This window comes from Vicugna pacos, chromosome 3 (genome assembly GCF_048564905.1).
Source record: "Vicugna pacos chromosome 3, VicPac4, whole genome shotgun sequence".
Taxonomy (NCBI): domain Eukaryota; kingdom Metazoa; phylum Chordata; class Mammalia; order Artiodactyla; family Camelidae; genus Vicugna; species Vicugna pacos.
In genome coordinates, this window is record NC_132989.1 from 43,738,281 (window position 1) to 43,754,409 (window position 16,129).

Sequence of the window (16,129 nt, forward strand, 5' to 3'; positions counted from 1 at the left end):
TCGGACACTGCTGCTACCTTTGCAGTGAACCCTTCTGTGTCACTTTCTAAAGTGAGCAGGAGAGGATAGAAGAGGGGCTCTGACCCAGCAAGTGTAACTGAAATTGACTCTGTCCCAACGCTGCTAATTTTAATGCTCAGACATAGTCCTTTGAGGGCCCTCAGCGAACATTTGAGTGCCTGTAATAGCAGTGGATATTTAAGGGTGAATAAGGAGAATCAAAATAAAAAGATACTTGATTCTAATATATAGTGGAAAGGAATTGTGCTTACTTGAAGGGGTCCCCTCCAGCCATTCGTCTTATCCCCACCTCCCTACTCCCCAACCCATTTTTCACTCTATTAACTTTTTTCCTCACCCCTTTCACCTGAAAGATATTGTAAAACTCTTTCATCACTGTTCAGTGTCTGTTTACTAAGCATCTGCATTATGCAAAGACTGTTCTCAACCCTAAGATGTGGTGGTGAGCTAGATAGATGCTAACTTGTCGTCAAGAAGCTTATACTCTAGAATTAAGATGGATGAGCACTTTCCACAAAGTGTGTTATGGTGTGGAAAGTGTGGATTTTGGTCCTAGAGGAAGTTACCATTTCATTTATTCTAACACCTTTAAAATGGGTAAATTAAGTATAGTAATGTAGGTAAAAGATGATGGTGGCTTGGGAGTTAGGGAAGAACTGACTTGAGTCAGTTAGTCAGCAGATACCTGAGTATCTGGGAAGATTTAGGAAATGTAATCCGTAAAGTTTTAATGTCAGATGAGAGGGTTGAGGAGGAAGGAGAAATCAAGAATGACTTCCAGATTTTTGTCTTAGGCAGCTAGAGGGATGGCCATGCATTTCAGCGCTAACACTAGATAAGGAGCAAGTTTGTAAGGGAAAATAATCTAGTTTCAGAAATGTTAGGTTTAAAAATGTTAAGCTGGAATGAAGTAGAAATGTCAGATAGGCTATTAGAGAATAGGTTTGGAATTGAACGGAAGGGTGAAAAATGTAAAGTTAAAGGTATGGGAGAGTTTTACATCCCCTGTGATTATAGAACGAGAAGATGGAAACCCAGGTTAAAATCCCAAAGCCAGAGAACAGTATTGTTCCAAAATAGAGGAAATAGTTAACAGTGTCCACCTTTGACAATAAGGACTGAAAAATCTTTTGAGAGGTTTCACCAGATAAAGAAGTCAGGTGCCGATCTTGGCAAGAGCAGTTTCATTGGCTTGCTTTCTTCTCTACCTTGTCGTACTAGAGTGAATGAAAAGTAGAAGAGAGCAATTTGAACTAACTCCAGAAAGTCTGAGTGTAAACTGCCCAAGAGAGAAAAGGCCAATAACTGACACAGAGTACAGTTTTGAGAGAAAATTGAGAGATTATTTATTGTTGTTGGTTTTTTGGGGTTTTTTTTTTTAAGGTAGAAGAGACAAGCATGTTTGAATGATAATGGGAAGGAGCCAGTAGGAAGAAAGCTTGAAGATCCAAAAGAATAAAGAGAAATAGGGAGGGCAGGGATCTAGAGCACACCTAGTAGATGGGCCTTAGATGGAGAGTGTGTCTCAGAAGCAGCAGCAGGAGAAGGTGGAGATGGATATGGAGGCAGGTGGCTTTGTCAGCTTGGTAGCAAGAAGTTTGAGGCAGTTCTGTCCGATGGCTTCTATTTATATGTAAATTAGAATGTAAAATTATTTGTGGCAAAGGAAGAAGAAGGGCCACGTTTTTATACAAAAGGAGATATATCTAAAATAGCCACTGTGAGAAAATTAAGGAGAGCGACTATGGAAATACAAGGATTGCAGGTGGGGTACTAAGGGCCCCGGTGTACTGGCGACCATAAATGTTATATGGGCAGCATCCCGGAGAACTATGTGACATTCTCGCATGCTCAGATTTCTCAAATACTGCTCAGCAGTCCATATTAGCATGTAGGGAAATCAGTTGGATTTATCTGCATTCTCCGTGTTTCCAGACAGATAGGATGGAATAACCATGGGCAGAGGTACTGAAAAACTAACAAGAGAATTATGGAAGTGATGGACCACAGTATATCTAAGCTGGAGATACTTTGTGGTCCATCAAGAGATTCATGCACTGGGTATTCCAGTCATTTCAAAGAAGCTTTCTTGGGGATGGTTAAAGGAGATTTCCAGAAGAATAGGTTATCAGAGTTATAACAAGCACATTATTCAGAGTTGGCACATTTTGGGGTAATGGAAATGGCCAGGATACAGCCATAGATGGCAGTGGCTAAGATGGAGTAGAGGAGGAAAATGTCATTGAGGATACCAGAGAACTGAGAGGCCAAGGCTTTGAATGGGACATAAGTTACCCAGAATGGTGGCAGTAATTAAAGTAGAAGGAAGTCAGTGACCGTTGTGCCAGAGTTACTTAATGATTGAGGACGGTGAGTGGGTGGTTAATAGGTGATAGCACTGGGCAAAGGGAAAGGTGATTATAACACAAGGAGGTTTGGGGTTATTACAGGAAAGTGGAGGAATGTGGTGCTGAAGCGTGAGGAGAACATAGGATTGTGCTTCCTCTTCACTCCTAGGTCGCAGGGTGTAGGAGAGAGGGCTGCAGCAGGGACTGGCTTCCTATGAGAGCTAGGTTTCAGGAGTGAAAGGAGCAGTACGTGAAAAGTTGAGGATGTATGGAGTGTGGAGCTGGAATTTCCAAAGGAAGTTTGGATAGGAAAGAAAATAGGAGATAGGGTCTCACACATAACATTTTTGGACTAAGAGTTAGGAACAATATGGAGAATACTTTTATGTTTGGACAGTGAGCAAGGCCGATTTAATGTATGTGCAGTATGACTGTTTTAATAGGTCTTGAGTTTGTGAGTTAATCACACTCAGATTTCTTCAGAATTTAGTCATGAGTTGGGTGGGAAACACTTCTTAGGAAATTACATTTCTTGCAGGTTACCATTTGTCTGCTACCTCTGAAAGATGTCACTGCAGACCTGGCCATAATAAAAGCACCCAGGAAAGATTCTCAAGGCTCAAGTTCTAGGCTTATAGGTAGAGTGAGTATGGGAATATGCTCTTGAAATCTCCTTATAATAAATGCATCTGGATTTCTAGCTAGGTAGATTGGGAGAGCAAGGTGGGGAGTGTCCCAAAGCTAAGCTTAAAGACAATTTGGTATCTACACTGAAATGAATGTCAGAAACACATTTTATTGTGGACATAGGTTTTCCTTTGTTTCAAGATTTAACCCCTTGCTTCTTTTTTTGTTTCAAGCAGTGTGTTAGTTATCTGTTGCTGCTTAACAAATTTAGCAGCTTAAAACAACCAACATTTATTGTTGTTTCTGTAGATCAGGAATCTTGATGCAGCTTAGCTGAGCACCTCTGGTTCAGGACTCACAGGCCGCAGTCTAGTTGGCCGGAGCCACGGTCATCTCAGGAATTGACTAGGGGAAGGTCTGCTTCTAAGCTCACTCATATGGCTGTTGACAGGCCTCATGTCCTCAGTCTGTTGGCCAGAGATATCAGTTCCTTGCCACTAGGGCCTCTGCAAAGGGCAGTTCACAACATAGTATCTGGCTTCCCTCAGAGAGAACAAAAGAGAGTACCCAAGATGGAAGCCGCAGTCCTTGTAACCTTGTCTTGGAAGTGACTTTGCATCACCTTTGCAGCAGTCTGTTCACTAGAAGCCATTCACTAAATCTAGCTTGTACTCAAAGGCAGGGGGATTACATAAGGGCATGAATACTAGGAGACAAGAATCCTTAGGGTTTGTCTTAGATCCTAACTACCAGGAACAGTAAAAATATGTAGGTATCCTCGAAGATAGTATTTTTCCTTCAGGATAAGGAGTCATTCCCCTTCTACTGTTGACCAAGAAAGGTCTGTTGCTTAAATTTCCTTAAGTCTCCTGACTATTCTCTTTACCTTGAGTCTTGGTCCTTCAAATCCCTCCTCTTTATTGCAATCAGAATAAGCTCTTTGTCTCCAGATCAGTCAGTCAGTCAATCTATCTATCTGTCTTTCACACACACACTGTGTTCTTTCTAACTTTTGCTTATGCTTCTTCCTGGTCTGGGCTGCCCTGTGGCTAACCCCCCTCCTTTTATTAACTAGTAGTTCAAGTCCAAAATCATATAGCACTTTACCCTGTACTCATTGAGTATATGCCATTCCTCTGTGTTCACATGGCCTCTGTCAAAGCACTTACTGCTGTGTACTTACATGTTGAGCAACCTGTCTAGACTCTGTGTGCAGTGAGGGTGGAAATGTCATATTCAGTTACATTCCTAGTGACTAGAACTGCACCCAGAAAGTAGCAGGAGCTCAATAAATGTTGTTACTTGGTTGCATGTGAATTGGAACACCACCATAGAAGCACGCAGTAGCTGGTGGTTGTGGAAAGGGATGCAGGATGAGTCTTTCTCTGCCAACCTTCCCTCTGCCCTGAGGAGGTTCCTGCTCCTCCAAACTGAGAAGAATCCCTAGAGGACTAATCAGCATGAAGCATCCAGAACCACATAAGGAGAAGAGACTAGAAAGGGGAGCCACACTGGGGTTCTGTACCAAGATTCTTACTCTCACCCTAGATTTCCCTATGTGGGTGTGTGTAAGTGGGTACTCATATGCTTCTATATGGGGAGATATCAAAAAGACCTCTCGAGGTGTGACTTCTTAAAATCAGTTTTATTGTGGAAAGAGTAACATACAATAAAATGTACCCATTTTAAATACAGTTTAAATAAAGTTGAATGAATTTTACATTTACAGTTTTTTTCTACAATTACATTTACAAATTTAATTTTCTCTTAAAAACGATATTTGTTGTCTTTGACAGAATGAATCACCATTCTGACAGATGTGAGGTGATAACGTTTTGATTTGTGTTTCTGTAATAATGAGTGATGTTGAGCATTTTTTCATGTTCCTGTTGGCCATCTGTATGTCTTTTTTGGAGAAATGTCTGTTCAGCTCTTCTGTCCATTTTTTGATTGGGTTGTTTATTTTTTTGATCTTGAGTTGTACGAGCTTGTTTACATATTTTGGATATTAACCCTTTGTCAGTCACATCATTTGCAAATATTTTCTCCCATTTTAGAGGTTGTCTTTTCATTTTGTCTGTGGTGTCTTTTGCTGTGCAAAAGCTTTTTAGGTTCCATTTGTTTATTTTTGCTTTTATTTCTTTTACCTTAAGAGATAGATTAAAAAAAATAGTGCTTCAATTTATGTCAGACTGTTCCGTGTTCTCTTCTAGCACACTCTCCATATTCATTGCTTTACACAGACTTCCATCTGTCTCCTCCCAAAATCCAAGGCCTTTAAATATTATTTTAAGTAGTTTATAGGCATTAATTGTTTCTTCCTGTTTTCCATCAGTATTATGGTGCTTATGCTGCCTCAGCTTTCTCAGTGCAATTATGTTTTCATGTCTTTCTCCAGTAGACATTTCATGCAGTCTTCTCTGTACTCTGAGCTCCTGGAGAACTTGGACTGTACCAAATTCACAGTTTTGTGGTAATTTAGAGCATTTCATCACTCAGTAGAATGTTCTGTTAATCAGTTTATATTAAACTGAATGTGGTTTCATGCCTTTTGATTTGTGAAGGAATATTACTCTAGGATTTCTTCAGTGTTTGGTTACTTCTGTATTGTACTTTAACTGTCTTTTGCAATAGTCTTTTTTTTCCTTCTTTTTCTCTGAAGTCTACTTACGTATATAGGTAAAAATATTCATTTTGAGCAGTTACAACGTTCACACTTTTAACGGTATATTTAGCTGTTTACCTAAAGACATTCATTTGGCATACTTTAATATGAAGTTGGCTATATTTATCTATAATCTAAATTATACTGTCTATCATTTGCTTAATTTCTAGGGTTCAACTGCACGAATAGATTACGAAACAGCCAGTGTTTTGAGTTCTAGTAGCACGCACTCTGCTCCTCGAAGACTGACAAGTCATCTGGGAACCAAGGTAACAGAGTATAAGCCTTGTCACTAGTACTAGTACTCTTAATACTTTATTAAAACCTGTGTCATTCATCTTTTAAATTCAGCTAGAGGAGAATTCTGTTTCTATCACCACAGTCTCTGAAAGAAATGACACCCACTTCTCTGCAAGTAATCTTAAGCTCCAGCCCAGCTGCTTCCCAATCACTCCCGGTGACTTTCTGCCTCTGGGCCTTGCCTGCAGTGGCAAACACCTCCACTCCTGCCCCACCGCAGAATGACTGTCAGAACCCTAGCCAGCCTTCAGAACTCTTCTTAGGCTTTATTTCTCTACAAAACATTTTATGACTCCCAGGGTCCTCTCTCCTCCCCATGCAGTCTGGCTACCTCCTTTGAATCACTACAGTTGGAGCACAGGGACTGTTTTTTATTTATCCTTTATAGCATCTAGCTCAGAGCCTGCACATAATGAGGGTTTAATAAATACTAATTTAAGTGGATGGAAAATTATTGACATTGAATGTTATCCACTGCTGATAAATGAGCTTTCTTAGGGTCTCTTAGATGTTAGTAAATATTTTAGGACTTGAGAATAGAATGTTTGAAAAGAAAATAGTTACTTTTATTATTGTTTTAAAGCCAGAGGCTTTAATATTGTATGAACAAAGATGAAATTCTAGTATTACTCAACAATATATTTTCAGTTCAATCTAAATAATTCCATTAGTTGTTTTTACACCATATTGTACATATTCTTCATTTACTTTAATAATATAATGGCTCTTAGGAAAAGCACTACTGAAATAACTAATATTGATTTAAGAACTGAATTTTAGAGTGTCAGTGGTATTGTTAATATGAGACTTAATCCTTTTAATAACTCATAATATCTGCTGCTTGGGACCACTAGTATGCCAGTAACTGTGCTAGAAATTGTATGTTTATTCTCTATGATCTTGTCAAAAATCCTTTGGAATATTCTTGTCCTTCTTTTCAAAATGAGAATACTGGAGCAAAAAAAAGAGGTTCAGACAGCTGTTGTGTAATTAAATTGGAATTCAACCCCAGATCTGTCCAACATCAACAAGTAGCTTTTACTATAATGAAAATCTGATGCTCAGCAGCACTGTTGCATGAACACTGGCAACTAGAGTACCATTTCCTTTTCAAGTGATTTATGATGGTAATATTAAGACCTTACTAGATTTTTGAATGCCAATTACCGTCCTATACATGTATTATTTCATTTAATCTTCACAAAGTAAACACTATTAGGTAAATTTCTCCATTTTGCAACTGAGGTAACTGGGCCTCAGAGAACTCCAATAACTTGGTCATGTCACGCAGCTCACTTGTAAATGGTGGCGCCAGAATTTGAAAGCCTGTTTGTCCTCAGTTCTGAACTGCCTTCCCAAAGCTTTCATATCTAAGAGTAGTGTGTGTTTACACTTTTAGAGTAGAGTTTCTCAACCTCAGCATTACTGGCTGGATAATTCCTTATTGCACTGTAGGATATTTAGCAGCAGATATTCACCTGGTCTTTACCCACTGGATGCTTGTCGCTTTTCCTCCCAAGTTGTGACCACCAAAAATGTCTCTAAGATGTTGCCGAATGTGCCTCAGGGTGGTCAAAACAGCCCCTGATTAAGAACCACTAATTGAAAGACATGATACACGTTTTATATGATAAGCCTCTATTTTTACGCAATAGCTCTAGCTCCTAAGTAAAGTCTTAGAACTCATTGTCAGAGAGTAATTGATGTTTACCAGCTGCTTTAAAGAGAAAGTTGAATAAGAATCCTCACTTTGTACCCCTATATGATCAGGGCATTTTTCATTTTATAACAGATTTTTACTTGTATAAGGGAGAAATCATAATTTTAACGATATTATAATTGTAATCTGGTGAGGTTTAGTGATTGCTGGAACTAGTACTTAGTAAATAATAATTGTTAAAAATGTTTCCTATTTACTGATCATGGTTGTAGATTTTAAAAAATTAAAATTTTAATATGTAAAGAATTTAGATAAACCACATTTCTATCTGTGTGTGTGTGTGTTTTGAGAGAGGGAAAAAAAGTTGATTGTTGTTCATAATCAATGAATTATCACCAGCTGATCCAGACAAACAACAATTTAAGTATGCAAGAGCCTACTTTCTCTTTCAACACTGTATACTACCGCTACTAATATTTACTCATAAACAAATTTGTGATGATTATATGGATTTTGAAATAACGCTCATTACTTCATCCTGGAGAGGGGTTTTGATTTTGTTTTTGTTTTTTTAATGAATTACAATAAATATCCCATTCATCACTTCATTGGTGTTGACTTTTGGATATTAAAGTCATAATTTTGTTTCTAAACTCATTTGGCCCACAGGTGGAAATGGTGTATTCATTGTTGTCAATGCTTGGTACTCATGATAAGGATGATATGTCGCGAACTTTGCTAGCTATGTCTAGCTCCCAAGACAGCTGTATATCCATGCGACAGTCTGGATGTCTTCCTCTCCTCATCCAGCTTTTACATGGCAATGACAAAGACTCTGTGTTGTTGGGAAATTCCCGGGGCAGTAAAGAGGCTCGGGCCAGGGCCAGTGCAGCACTCCACAACATCATTCACTCACAGCCTGATGACAAGAGAGGCAGGCGTGAAATCCGAGTCCTTCATCTTTTGGAACAGATACGAGCTTACTGTGAAACCTGTTGGGAGTGGCAGGAAGCCCATGAACAAGGCATGGACCAGGACAAAAATCCAAGTATGTTCCCTATAGTGCATGTTACAAAGCAAATGTAAAAGTTTCTGAAATGAAAACTTTTTTAGTTAGGATGGTGTCTTTATGAATAGGAGTGGGAAATTCATATTACCCATCTACACTGCTAACATAGTTTAAAGCTTAATTTCTGTATTTCCCTAGAAAAAATTAGCAAAGGAAAATGTTACGTGTACTACAATGCAACCAAAAAAGAGCAGAAAATCAAGACAGACTTATATAGTCATAGCATAGAAGATCCACAAAGAACTTGAGCACTTATGTTGTCCATCTCTTTCATTTTATAGATTAAGCTCAAGAAAGTAACTTTACATAAGTTCCTTCAGCTATTAGTGTCAAGTCATAATCTTTGATATTTGCATATCACTCTACTCAGTGGTTACAGAGCTGTGTTATATCTGTTATTTGATCCTCACAACAGCCTTGTGAAGTAGGAAGGGAAGGTATTATCATCTCCATTTTACAGATGAAGAAACTGAGGCTCAGAGAGGCTAAAAGACTTGCCTGTGGCCTCACAGCTAGTAGGTGGTGGAGCCATGATCAGTGGCCAGATCTTCTGACTCTCAGCCCGGTGCTCTTCCTCCTGCACCACCCTGCTTCAGGCGATGGGGCCCCAGTTGCTGGGGGTGATCAGCCACCCAGCTCTTTGCTCAGGGAGAAACCCTTGGCCTCAGGAGCAGGGAACATGGGAGTTGGGACCCTTGGGGACCTAACTTACTTCATTCCTGTAGCAAGAACCAAAAGCAGTAAGTATATAAGGTAAGACCTTCCTTTCACCTGATAACACACACATGCACACACACACATGACAAAGGACTGTTGTCAGCACCTTGATTTTGGGAAGCAGGAGGAGGAGTGATGATGAGAACATGATCCATAAAAATGTAGCAGATTTGTTTTAGGTTAGGTATAAAGACGAATTTAATCAAAGTTTAAAACTTTTCGAGAATAAGAGAACAGCAGATGTAGTCCTTTGTATCTATTTGTCCTAGGGATGAGGAGAACTAACATGGTACTTTACTGGGAAAACACTGTGTTTCTGGATTGTTTTCTTTGGTACCCACAACTACATAATGACTTGCATTTTGTGCTCTTAATACCTGTTCTCAGAAAAGTTAAACAGAATAAATATTATTACTTCTGAAAAACAGACTTACTTTTAAAATTTTTGTTTCAAGTAACAGTTTTGAAACTTTGTGCATAGTATTAAATGTGGAGGTACATTTTCCTGGACATCTTTTCTTTAAATTTTTGTTTACTATCTAGTATCTGTGTAGATACTAGATACTTTCTCTACTAGGTTTATACTAGGTTTCTCTACTACATTTGTATACAATCATGTGCCTTTAAGCCATAGTCATGACAATAGTTTAAATGAAGATTATAAATAGAAAGTTTTATACCAAAATGTTTTTGTTCTTTCATAGAGTCAACATAATTTTAAGTTATTATTTGAGTTATAGCATAAACTTGCATAGGACTTATTCTAACAGACCTAGTCAAAGGCTGATGAGAGCTAAACATTTTTATGGAAGCAAGAAAAACTCTTTACCTATATTTTCCTTTCCATGTTTATGGTATTCATCTATTCAGCAAATTTTTGTTGATTCACTAAACTGCTATGCATTGGGGATATATTAGTGAGCCCTAAGTATTTTTTAAGTATAACAAACCTCGCTGCTTTAGAGGAAACAAAGCGCTACGGTTTATGTCAATTTTATTTTTCAGTGCCAGCTCCTGTTGAACATCAGATCTGTCCTGCTGTGTGTGTTCTAATGAAACTTTCATTTGATGAAGAACATAGACATGCAATGAATGAACTTGGTAAGACAAAATATTTCTTAATGCCGTGGAAGAATACTGAAGATTTTTCATCCTTGTGGTATTAGGATACAAGGCTACTAACTTCTAGTCCCACCTGCTTCCTTCTTGTACCAAATGACCATATTCTGGTGTCCAGAGGAGAAAACGTCCTAAGTGACAGAAATTGCTACCCTGTTATAACCTTACTTGGATTTTTAATATCTTAGCCAAAGATTAGAAAAAATACTAAATGGGCCACTCTTGCCCCTCTTGTCAAAGTAGACCTTGGCTGACAGTTGATGGGGAAGGTAATTTGAATTGTTTTGAGACGTGGAGCTGCATGACTATTCTTGAACTCAGTCACTTCTGATGGATACCAGAAGAAATTATTACTAAGATTCTCATTTATCCTCATGGTTATCAGTACTTTACTGGCTTTTCATGATAAGCAGCGTGGTTATCTCTGAAACTGGTTAATATAGAACAGCATTACACTCTAATTTATGTTAGAAACATTCCATTAATTTTGCAAAGATTACTCTTTTAGGTATATGTTATCACACACTCTGAACCTATTATAACCTGCGTTTGTGCACCCCATTTTTCATGTAATGGTTTTTCTTTGATTTCTAGGTTCATTTTGCACGTGTGGTCTTTATAAGTTGCATTATGCTGAGCCATCTCATGTGAACTGGATCTCTCCAGTCATGCCACAAGCAAGAACCATGCACTGAGTTCCCATCTTAGTGTAGCTGTGCCCTTGCTTTTTGTGCTGTTTGTGTACATTACATTCCAGCTTTGTATTCCTACCACCTCATCATTGTGATTCATCATTTATCTTAAAAGTGACAAAGTCATGAGACTCTTAAACACAGAGAACCTGAACGGCAAAATTGAGTGTTGTCTCCTTCAGAGTCCTCACTTTGGGAGGCTCTGTGCTTTGTGATTTCAGGCCTGCCCTCCAGCCATGCTTTTCTTCCCCCAGGCCCTAGCGGTCGGCAGCTTGATTCTCTTTCCTTCCCCCATCCCTCCCAGCCTCCTGTGGAACTGAGTATGATCTTGTGAGTTCTGCCCACCTCAATACAGTCAGCACTGGTGAAATTTTTATGTTAGGGTGTTTGTTTGTTTGTTTTTTTAACATTAGTAATAATGGGGGAAATAATGAATAAACAGGAAAACTAATCAAATGTTAAGCTCCAGCAAAGGTTTTTGGTTTTGTTTTGGTTTTTGTTTTTTTAATAAATGTCCTGTGTTCCAATGAACTGTAGACTAGGACTGACACATTAACCATCTGAATTTCAAAGTAAAACCTAGACTCAGTATTTGTTCCTCTTCCTTCTTCAGGTAGGAAGGCTCCCCGGGGCATTTCATCACAGGAGCTAGGGCAGGGGCTTTCAGGTGAGGAGCAGGACGGGGCCTCTGGGGGTGTGACTGCTGGGGATGTAGCCACAAGGGATGACCTTCTCACTCCTAGCCTCTGCATTTGCACTGGAGCAAAAAGAAGGATCAAGGTGTGTGGATTGTGGGGAGATAGAGTAAGACAGCACAAGTGATCTGACAGTGGGGGATAAGGAGGAAAGAAGTCCGGTTAGGTAAAGAGAAGTTCCTGGGACTGTTACTTGTACATATAAGAAAATTCTGTAATTATTAGGTTGATTTAAGTTTGCATCTATGACTATTACAAATTTTAGACTATAGTATCAGTGAGGTATACATTTATTAATTCTCGGCTCTGTCCCAGAAACTGCTAGGTACTAGGTACAAAAATGATTAGGACGCGGTCCTGACTTTCAAGGAACTAGTAATATATTTGCACTAGTATTTCCCAAACTAGATCATAATGGTCACCAGAGAGGCACTTGTCAAACCATGTAGCTTCTCTGGCCCTTGGTAATCAAACTTAGCAAAATAAAATCTCCAGAGGAGGGAACCTAGGAATCACATCTGAAGTGGCCTAGGTGATTCTTATGATCAGGAATTTTTGTGAAACACCACTGTATAGAATATTGATGTTGAGCCCCTAATACCTATTTTAGGATGAGACATTTCATGTTAATGAAATGTAAAAGAACCCAGTAAAAGAAAAATAATATACTTCTAAAAATTTAAGTGTCATTTTTGATGTTTAAATTATCTTTTTTGATGTTTAAATTAAGGATCCTGTTAAATGTCCCCTGAAGCCATTGATCCTGTACTATCTATAAAGTTATGAGATACCATATGGGATAATATTTGGTTCATCTGGACCACTATTTTCTAACACAGACACTAAGAAAAATGTGCAAGCATATGCTCATCACCTCTGCATTACCTTGAAACACCCTAATTTTCCTTAGGGCAACCTGTTTGTCATTCTGTCAATCATGAATTCACATCATATTTTTGTGAATCCATTTATAGTTTTAACATGTGGATTCTTTGCCTTAAAATTCACTGGAAGTTTTCTTTTTACTTGCCTGAAATCATTAAGGGCTCTCTCTTTTATATGATAACCTAAATTTTATTGTTCTTTTTTCATTAGCCACGTTCTTCGTGGTTTTGTTGGCATGGACTATATCCTTCTTTAATCTTTGTTTTCATAATCAAGTCCTAAGATTTTTGTTTTTTCCACACAAAAGTACTCAAGTGCCTTCTTGGGATTTTCCTCAGATCATTTCACCTTTCTTTAAAAAGTACCACAGATACTGCTTTTCCAGACAGGATTTTATGTAGGCACAAAGCATGGTATGTTTTGTTTTGGCTTTGATCTTCTGCTTTATAATCCTCAATTTTGGTGATCTCATCAGTACACTTGGCCAGTGCCTTCAGGCTCTCAGTCAATTTCCTGAATCAAAACTCTCAGTTCTTTTATTGGTTCCTTTGTCTTTACCCAGGCATTACATAGTAGAATGTTTTGAAGCTCTGTGCTGGGCTTTCTTCCCTCTCTCCCTCGGCAGTATCCTCCACTCCATGGCTTTATTTACAGTGTTTTTCAAATTTACATCTTAATCTAAGTTCTTTCTCCTGAGATTTAGACATATTATCAGACTATTCATCTAACATCTTCACTTAGATGATTTTTCAGACATTTCTCACTCAGCTGACACAAACTGAATTTACTGTCTGCTCCATCCCCAAATCTGTCTCTTCCAGGGTCCTTTTCTCAGAAAATGGCATTCCAGGCAACCCAGTGGATGCAGCCAGAATCTTAGAAGATATCCATGACTCTGTCCTTATCCCCTATATCTCGTAACTGCTTCAATTCCGGTTCTTAAATACATCTCAAATCACTGCTCTTCTTTGCATCTCTAGCCCAAGCAAGCCTGTGTCATCTCTCCTGCTCTGCAGTGCCTTGTCTTAACTTGTCTCCTCACTTCCAATCATAATCCATTTTGCAGCCTGTAATCATGGAAACTGTTTAGAACATGTATCTAATTACTCCCTCCCCTGCCTCAAATCCTTAATGTGGCACATAAAGTCTTGCATGATCTGGCCACATCTTGTGATCCGCTCCTTGTTGCTGTATATTTCAGGGCCAGTAGCCCTTGTGCATGCTGTTTTAGCTCCTAAAATGCGTCTTTATTGTCCCTGCCCCACCCTTTTAAGATATTCATTCATCCTTGAGGTCTCAGGTTAAACATTATTTCCTCAGCCATTTTCGTGATCCTCCCAGTCTTGGTTAAGTTCACCTGTTATCTTGCCCTGTGCTTCTACACAATCCATTACACTTAATTAGTTGTTCAGTGGCTATCTTTGCTCTAATCTGTAAGCTCCACAAAGATAATGACCATATTTTGTTCATTAGCTGTTTATTTTTCTGTCATCATGGGTGGAGGGACATCTTCCTAAATATGGTTTGGATTTTCCCTAAGCAAATTAATTTTTCCTTAACTACAGTCAAACTCATCTGTCATTGCTGCTAGTCATAAAGATTTATACAAATGTTCTAACAGTTAAATCCCCTGGCCTGGAATTCTTAACCCAAGATAGAACTTGGTCTCTTATGCAAACTTGCTAATCCCTCTACATACTGGCCCTTCTGGATCATTTACAAAAATATTAAATGTACAAGTCTTCTTTTAGATTAATGACCTGACTGTTTAGACTTATAAAATCCAAGAATTGCCTGTTTCTATTCATCTTCTTTTTTTCTAAGCTGCTTCTCTGTGACAAAAAAAATCCCCAGTCCCATGATGATTAATATTGATGATGAATAATATTTTGAACAGCCTCCATGTGCATTTTTATTTTTCCCTTTTATTCACTCCCTTATCATCTTGCTTCACCTTTTGTTTTTGTTTTCTTTTCTTTTTGTTTTTACTACCCCTTCCTTTGTGTCTTTTTTCCCTTTGCTTTCCCTTCATTCTCCTCCTTGCTGTCCTGATGTTGACCGCTGTGGGCATTGTTGAGTGTACCCCGTGGTGGGAATCAAGGGGAAAGAAAATACTAAATCCTAGTGTCGGTATTTGGCACTTTGTGAGTATCACAGAAAAGTAAGAAAAAAAAATTTTTAAAACATAAAATGTGTTTTTACAGAGCTTAGTAATAAGTTGAATAGGTAATTCTTTTTCACAAAAAAGTAAGCTTTGCTTCATGGACAGTTTGACTTAGAAGTTTTAGTATTCCTAAGGATACTAAAAATTATTTGGGAGATAAAGTAATTAGGCCACAGTGTGTAACAATGTAGAGTGTTTATAAAGTCCTAATAATAAAAATAAGTTACTGCTTACATTTAGGAAGACTTAGTGTTAGAAAATAGCCTTCATCATTGACAAGATACAATGTATGTGCAGTAAATAGAGTATAATGCTCATTTCGCTCAGTAAGACAAGGGGCTGGAGGGTGGAGAAACTGGCAGAAAATGGAATAGTTGTCACTTGTACTTTATAAATATATTACACAAAAGTCCTTTATAACATTTTTTGTAGCTTGTTATTCTGAAGACAAATTTAAGCCATATATGTTCATTGAGTTTTTTTCCTAATAATTAATTTATAAACTTGGTACCAATTTGTTTTATTTTAGATTATTGTCTCTTTCCTCTTGCCCTTTTTAAATTAGGGGGACTACAGGCCATTGCAGAATTATTGCAAGTGGACTGTGAAATGTATGGGCTTACTAATGACCACTACAGTATTACTTTAAGACGGTATGCAGGAATGGCTTTGACAAACTTGACCTTTGGAGATGTAGCCAACAAGGTATGTTTTATAAGATCAGTTTCTTATGATATCTCTGGTATGAGTTATTTCACTTTCATACAAACTACTTTTCACTCTTTCTGTCACTCGCCTTGTTGAACAGACTAATAAAAACCTGTCATGCGCCACTATGTATCCTTACTCATTTAGTTGTCTTATACCTAAACAGAGTACTGGATTTATGTAATCACACTTAAAATACTATTCCCAGGAATGATAGCAGAAGTCTGGAAATCTTGATGGCTGACACAAAAGTCCACAAGCTTACACACATATTGGTACCATCCAAATAAAAGACTTTAAAACCCTTTGCTTATCAATTCTTACCACTTATTCACTTTATTTTTCCATTTTGCCAGGGGAAGAACAGATAGCAAAGGATTAGGAGGGTATTTACCTTTCATGTATGTAATCTGTTTCTAGTTCTTTTATGGGTAAAAGATTAGTTAGGTTTAAGATGAG

General features: G+C 38.1%; 1 protein-coding gene across 8 annotated transcripts in view; it reads left to right on the forward strand.

Annotated features, from left to right (window-relative positions):
- APC (APC regulator of WNT signaling pathway) overlaps positions 1 to 16,129 on the forward strand; it is a 124,430-nt gene that overhangs the window by 92,722 nt on the left and 15,579 nt on the right. For 2 of the 8 annotated variants that reach the window (XM_015238883.3, XM_015238882.3), the window contains exons 9-13: positions 5,832 to 5,930; positions 8,291 to 8,669; positions 10,413 to 10,508; positions 11,832 to 11,885; positions 15,528 to 15,667. In XM_015238883.3, the coding sequence (XP_015094369.1) occupies positions 5,832 to 5,930; positions 8,291 to 8,669; positions 10,413 to 10,508; positions 11,832 to 11,885; positions 15,528 to 15,667 (768 nt within the window). The remainder of the gene's footprint in view (positions 1 to 5,831; positions 5,931 to 8,290; positions 8,670 to 10,412; positions 10,509 to 11,831; positions 11,886 to 15,527; positions 15,668 to 16,129) is intronic. The other 6 variants (XM_031673169.2, XM_072958200.1, XM_031673168.2 and 3 more) reach the window with 3 other exon arrangements.